This window comes from Rhagoletis zephyria, unplaced genomic scaffold (assembly GCF_001687245.7).
Source record: "Rhagoletis zephyria isolate East Lansing unplaced genomic scaffold, Rhagoletis_zephyria_1.1 Rzeph_scaffold_00201, whole genome shotgun sequence".
NCBI classification, from domain to species: domain Eukaryota; kingdom Metazoa; phylum Arthropoda; class Insecta; order Diptera; family Tephritidae; genus Rhagoletis; species Rhagoletis zephyria.
In genome coordinates, this window is record NW_016157285.1 from 306,579 (window position 1) to 313,736 (window position 7,158).

Genomic DNA, 7,158 nt, shown 5'->3' on the forward strand with positions numbered 1-7,158 from the left:
GTACTGGTATATGGCGCAGAAGCATGGACAATGACAACATCCGATGAGGCGGCTCTTGGGGTGTTTGAGAGAAAGATTTTGCGGAAGATTTACGGTCCTTTACGCGTTGGCGACGGCGAGTACCGCAGACGATGGAACGATGAGCTGTATGAGCTTTACAACGACATAGACATAGTGCAGCGAATTAAAATACAGCGGCTCCGCTGGCTTGGCCATGTCGTTCGAATGGACACCGACGCTCCAGCTCTGAAAGTATTCAACTCGGAACCCGCTGGTGGTAGCAGAGTTAGAGGGAGGCCCCCACTGCGATGGAAAGATCAGGTGGAGAAGGACTTGGCTTCACTTGGCGTTTCCAATTGGCGTCAGTTGGCACAGAGGAGAAACGACTGGCGTGCTTTGCTGAACTCGGCCAAAATCGCTTAGGCGGTTACAGCGCCAAAAAAGAAGAAGAGAAGAAAAAGTAGAAAATAATACTTCTCAGTCCCATAGAATTTGTTTTGATAACTTTTGATTTTGAAATTTTAGCAAAAGTCATTATAAACAATCTATGAAATTGAAAATGAAAAGCGTGGGGCGCATGTAATACACTTGAATTGATATGAAAAGTAATATATGAATGTATGTATGTGGGTATATGAATAACGACCGCTTAAAATCGATTTCAAAGTTCTACTTTCGCTGTAGAAATTTTAGGCCTACGTTATGTAGTTTGACTATTATCAATTAAATCGAATGCTTTGTATTGCATGCGCTCCACGTTTTTCATTTTCAATTTCATAGATTGTTTATAATGACTTTTGCTAAAATTTCAAAATCAAAAGTTATCAAAACAAATTCTATGGGACTGAGAAGTATTATTTTCTACTTTTTAGTCCATTTATAAAAGCGTTGTATATTAAAACGTTTTTTTTTTATATTCTTTATTAAGTAATATACTGGCTATGTAAGTAAAATCATGTTTGCGTAAAATGGTCTTCCTAGGTGGCGCCAAGGTCGAGATATTTCGAAAAACCGTATTTATGGTCCGATTTGGTTCGAATTTGGCGCATGTAGTTGAAACGTAATAAATCATAGATTTCCAAAAAATTTAGCCTGAATTGGCACTGAAATGAAAATATAAAGTATATTCGACATAAAATACATGTTTTGTTTGCGTTAAAAAATCATTTAAAAGTAATATTCACAAAAATATAACGATGGAAATTTATGTCACGTGACGCCACGTCTGCGAATCATACTAGAATAAGTTTCATGAAAATAGCCATCCATAATTCACAGAGTTTTGCGATTTTGTAAAAAAAGAAAAAATGAACTTCCATTTTTTGTCACGTAACGACACTCTCTTTAAATGCTTATATTTCAGGACCAAGCGGTTCGATTTTTCTAATTTTTCGGTTAAATATAGAGCTAATTATGTACTATACAATGGCCTAAAAAAGTTAAAGAAAACAAATGGTATTCCTTTTTTGTATCACATTGAAACGTACGACTGTCACGTATGCGACGTATGGAAATACCCATATATGTATATATATATATATAATAACAATTATTATATATATATATATATAATATAAAAGTTTAATAATTCAATTCCATTAAATGTGACAGCCAATTGCGAAGTCCCTGAGCGTTGGGATTTGGGGTCTTCACAGTTTTTTTTTATTAAAAACGCCCTCAAGCTCAATAAAAATTGTTGAATATAAATGTTATAAGGCCATAAAATAACAAAAAAATATTTAAAAAATTATAGTAATAAAGGTAAGAGGTACTATTTATAAACTATAATATAACTAACTTCCCAGCAAAAAATCGGTAACCGCTTTTAGTTGTAGCGTGTTCTAGAATGGATTGCCTTATAATGCATAGCAAAATATTCTACAATATTTTATTAATTTCGCTGCTTTGATTCATTACGGGGAATGGAAAGTAGAATGCTTCACCATAGTCAGCTGAAAGACAGAATGAATAGCCAAAAATTCTTTTCTACCGTTACTTTCTGTGAAAATTCCATCGCATAAAAATCATGTTTTGCTTTTTTAATCTACAGCGAAGTTGAAGTCAGTCAATGAAGTGAAGTACATACATGAGTGAGGAAGTACAATTTTAAGTTTAATTAAATATGCATGTATGTACGTACCGATTTTTAAGTAATATCTAGATACCTAAACACATACATATGTATGTATGTATATATAAAAACTAATTTATATAAATTGTAATCTTTTAGTCTGTATTTTCTGGTTTAAATTAGTATACATAATGGTAAATAAGTATGCCCCTATCTAGGCTTTCAACAGTAGTTTCTCTGTAAGGCATTCTTTGTTCGTTTCTCTAGATTCTGTTTTCCATGCGTTCTGCCTTCGTTCGGAGATAATGCAGAGGGTAAGATCTTACCGCCAATGATATGCCCATGTTAAAATAATGCCTTCTTGAAGCGAAACGGTAAGCGATTTCCAGCGCCTCATTCGACTCCATTTTAACTTCTGTGGTAATCGTGTTTTTTGCTCGGTTAATACAATACCTTGATTAAATACAATAATATTGTTGTTGTTATAACATAATCATACCCTAATTAATTAAAAGTAATTAATAATGTAATATTTCTTTTTTTTTAATATAGATTAATATTTTTTTATATAAGCTCGGCCAAACAAAAAAAAAGTTAGTAATGTAAGATAACAGAAAGATGTTAATGCTTATACATAACTCGCGCTCTCGTTTTTTTCTAAATAACCCATAACGTTTTATAAAATGAAGTTAATTTTTTTAAATACAATTATCACATGCCCATTGCGCCAATTCCACCCACTTTTGATTTCATCTTGATATGTCTTCGCAAAAGCAGTTTATGAGGTTTTTCCTGCCAGATTGAGCGTTTGGGCCACTGTGCAACGCAAGCAAAAAAAGTTTTAATAGGAAGAAGAAATTTTGTCGGAAATTAGGAATATAGTCTGTGAACTGTTTTATGAGAAAAAATCAATTTTGAAAAAGGTTGAGTTGTGTCAGTTTTTGCTTTAGGATATGTATGTATGCAGAGACTTGACTTTGCTTGGTAGCGGGAAGCATAAGCCCAAAACAGAAGCAAAAAAACGAATGAGTAGATTCGTGCAAAAATCGTAGGACCATGTGGTCCATTTGTGTCATATTGGAGTACTTGCAAAATGCTCTTCTGTAATGCAGTAGCGGACTAACTCGTGTCTCTACACCAGCTTATTGTTACTCGATCATGGCTCGTATTTTGACAATGTAATGCATCCACATGGTTTATTGGGTTGTGTTGTAATTGGTAGGTACTCCATGGAGTATTCCCTTGGAGTAATTTTCTGCTACTCTGATGTAATGCAGGGATGGATTACATGGTCTGCCCGAGGATGTCGCAATGTTAATTGGACAAATTTCGGCTAATTTTTGAGTACTCCTTGACCCTTAGGGAGTACTCTTTACATGCGTGCATGAAGTAGTCCCGATTTATGCAGGACTTCATACACAGATACAAACATATTCTTGTAAAAGAAATTGGCAAGCGATTTCTCTTTCGCTCCTAGAAAGCATTACTTTAGCATGGGCATGTCATTATCAAAAGGCCTTGAAGACGACTTTGCAATGCTCATAATTAGTAACACCTTCAAGAAGACGTTTGCACTTAAAGCGGTTCCATTTTTTACGCTAGGATCGTATTCTAGAACGTATTAGTTTAGAATGTCCAAACTGTCTTTGGTTCTTTTGCCCATTGCGGGGAATTCAAAATTGTCTAAAAGCCATTACCGCAAATGGCATGTCAATGTTAAACTAATGCCTTGTAGAAGCGAAAGGGGAAGTGCTTTTATTTCGATTCCAAATTCATTTCTGAGGCAATCGTGTTTTTTGCTGGATAGGTACTCGTATGCATATTTGCATCATTACGTAATTTTTTCAGCGATACGCACCTTCTTCTTTGTGAAACCGGAAAATGCGTTTTACTTCCGGCTCGTGCGTAGATATACGCGTATCTTTTTTCATAGTAAGCGCATATTTTTGTTAAAAAAACTCTTTTTTGGAAAAATACACTTTCTATGCTTGTAGAATGCAAGTAAAAGTCTATCTCTATAAAATATTCATATATTACCTTAACTGATTTTTCAGATGCTGTGGTATCAGAACTCGTTCTTATTAGATCCTACAGACAGGAGGTCAATGCACACAAATGATGATAAATACACTTTAGTAATTAAAAAGTTCCAGCCATCTGATTTTGGAAATTATAGTTGCGTCGCTGACAATGCTCTGGGAAGAACTAAAAAATATATTGAAGTATCTGGTCGACCGGGCCCAGCTAATTTTATATCACCAGCGTTAAGTGGATATCTTGACCATTACAATTTAACATGGACTATTGAATCCTTACCTCCACTTGGTGAAATAAAACTTTTATATAGACGACTATTGGTAAGATATTTTGCTCTTATAATAAATCAATCAAAAATTAATTGCTTCAAATTTCTAACAGCATATCGTCGTTTTAAGTACAAAACCGAGTATCGTCATTCTGCAAAACCGCGTAACTGACACTGGCTGCCAAAAAATGGATTTGCTAACACAAGCTCTTGGCTCAATCCTTATCCATTCGTCCTGAAATATACTAGCCAGAAATGCGACTGCTTTATAAAAAAGAGAACTATTTTGAAATATGAGTGTTTTTACGCTCTAGAAAATAATTTCTACAACTTCACATACGCGGTTTTGCCATTTACTGATACGCGGTTCTGCACTTTAAACGATGATATATATATATGTATTAATATATATATATTTAGACACAAGAGTCCTTTGCTTGTAATTTTAAAAAATTCGCGAACACCTATGAATTTTCCGATTTTTTATTTTTTTAATATAAGTGGATTTGCTAACTTTATATAAAGCTAGTGAAGCTGCCGCTCCAACTCAAAAAAATTAGGCTTTGTATCCGAGGGTCTGTGCTAATTGAGAAAATTTTGACGGATCAAAGTAAAAATTTTACATTTTTCGTGATGAATACGAACGTCAGAATTTTACCTAGCTCATAGGGCTAGGTAAAATTTTGAGAGCTTTTAAATATGTATACACATAATACTGTTTGATAGTAATTAATAATGAAAATCAAAATGGTAGCTGAAAAAGCGTATCTACGTTATTTGCTGGTTATAAAATCGATATAAAATAGTTATAAAATATATAAAATTTTCAACAATTTCAGCAAACACACAAAAATAGAGCTTTCGCGCGAGCGTTTGTTTGGTTTTTCACTTGTCAAAATTTTACTTTGCATTTGGCACAGCAAAGTTGAATTTATTTGTGCACCATAGAGATTTTTCCACCCCATCTCACCACGGAGAAAAATGTTACCGAACGGCACACAGCCCGAGTAATTAATATTGTGAATTAAACCAGGGCATCACGTAACTTTGGCACGTTATCGGTTCAAACCATATTGATACTATCGTATCGAACAGCGTTGCCGTTTTATAATTTTCGAGCGTAGTGAAATGAGCCAAAAAGTGGAGTGCTATTTGGGTTTTCCGTGGAGTAAAAGTAAAAACGTTGGCCATTTGTGTTATAAACATGGACTTGCCTGCATATATATATATATATGCGTATTAAGGAAAATTCAACGCCTTTTTATATAAACTTCTTTGTAATTGTCTTTTAATAACACTGGTGTACAGCAAAAATGTTCTATGGATGCCCCTATCCAATTCCCATGTAGAATTTCTCGATGATCGAGATAATTTTTTTTCTATGGAAAACTTTTCGAGATATTTGCAATTTACCGTTATTCAGATTTAAAACTAGTGGTTTCACTTAATCACGTATATCTTACGAGCCAATTGGATAATCGTAATACGGAAAATGAAAGAGAATAAAATTCTCCATAAACCGTATATACATTAGAGGTCTGCATCGGAAGATATTTGGCTTCATATTGAAGTTTTCTAGCGAATACGCTTCCTTCTCTTCCTCTCACTGAGAGCGCGGATAGTGAAGAGATGTATAGTCGGAAAGCGTCGAGTAACTAAGTAAAGTACTCGACAAAAATATGTTCCGAAAAAGAGAGGAACATAAAAGAGGAGTACTACGTTGTGAAACTTACGCAAGTAAAAGGTTCCTTCATGTGAAGTTTTCAAGTATTTTAGGAAGATTTCGTTTGAGAGCATAATTTATATACATATAAGAAATATGATATGTCTCGTGCACATAAAATATATTTACTTTTATTTCTATACATTTTTTTATATATAACTACATGTATATATGTATATAAGAGTGGTCCAAAAAAATAAAGTCGGAGTTTTAAAGCCGGCACACCCTAGGATTGATCTATATCGAAAATAATATACCCCTATTTTTTATTTTGAAATCAAAAAATATTTAGGGAGTGCTCAAAGCGCTCAAAGTTTTCCATGTATTTTATATGGAGAAAAAACAATTTTTCGCAGAAATGGTATAAAACTCTTGAAAATCAATATTTTTCGACCGGAAAACTGTGGTTCTCTTCAGGAGACTTCCAGTAATAATATCCAATTGTTTATTTAACCATTTTTTATGACTAAAGATTTTTTATTGGTCCCCCATTGCATTTTCTAAGGGCTTTGGAGGACCTATAAAATATAGTTACCATGAAAAANCAGTTGCTCATAGATTTTGCCATTATAACTTGTAACGTAGCATATCCGCTACGATACAATAACATACAGCATCGGACATACATACAATATTGTACATACATACTGCACCGCACATACATACAATAGTGTACATACACACTCCACCGCACATGTAAATACAGGCATACATACACCAACGTACATGCACTCACCATTGTACATACACACTACACCAAGTGAAGCACTGCTAGCAGCACACCAGCAGCATGCCCGAATAACTCACCAACCACTTCGCTCACCACACTGCATAAATCGGGACGGCACACGACGAATTCTCAACAAGCATACAGCGCAACAGGTATAAAAGGCTCAACAAGTGCGCAGTCAGGTCAGTCTTGCTAGGTGAGTAGCTGACTTGACTGGTCGATGAGCTAGTGGCGTGCTTGCGCGTTAATGTCTTGCCGGCCAGCCAACCATCATGCTGGATGGCCAACAACTAGCCGCAGCCAACTCTCGCGGAAACCAGACACACCCG

The 7,158-nt window shown here is 34.9% G+C and overlaps 1 protein-coding gene across 1 annotated transcript in view; it reads left to right on the plus strand.

Moving 5' to 3' along the window:
- The window catches only part of LOC108358074 (limbic system-associated membrane protein), a gene marked incomplete at its 3' end in the record, with an annotated part of 200,845 nt that overhangs the window by 140,662 nt on the left and 53,025 nt on the right, over window positions 1-7,158 (plus strand). The window contains exon 5 of the mRNA XM_017609207.1: window positions 4,126-4,428. Coding sequence (XP_017464696.1) covers window positions 4,126-4,428 — 303 coding nt within the window. The remainder of the gene's footprint in view (window positions 1-4,125; window positions 4,429-7,158) is intronic.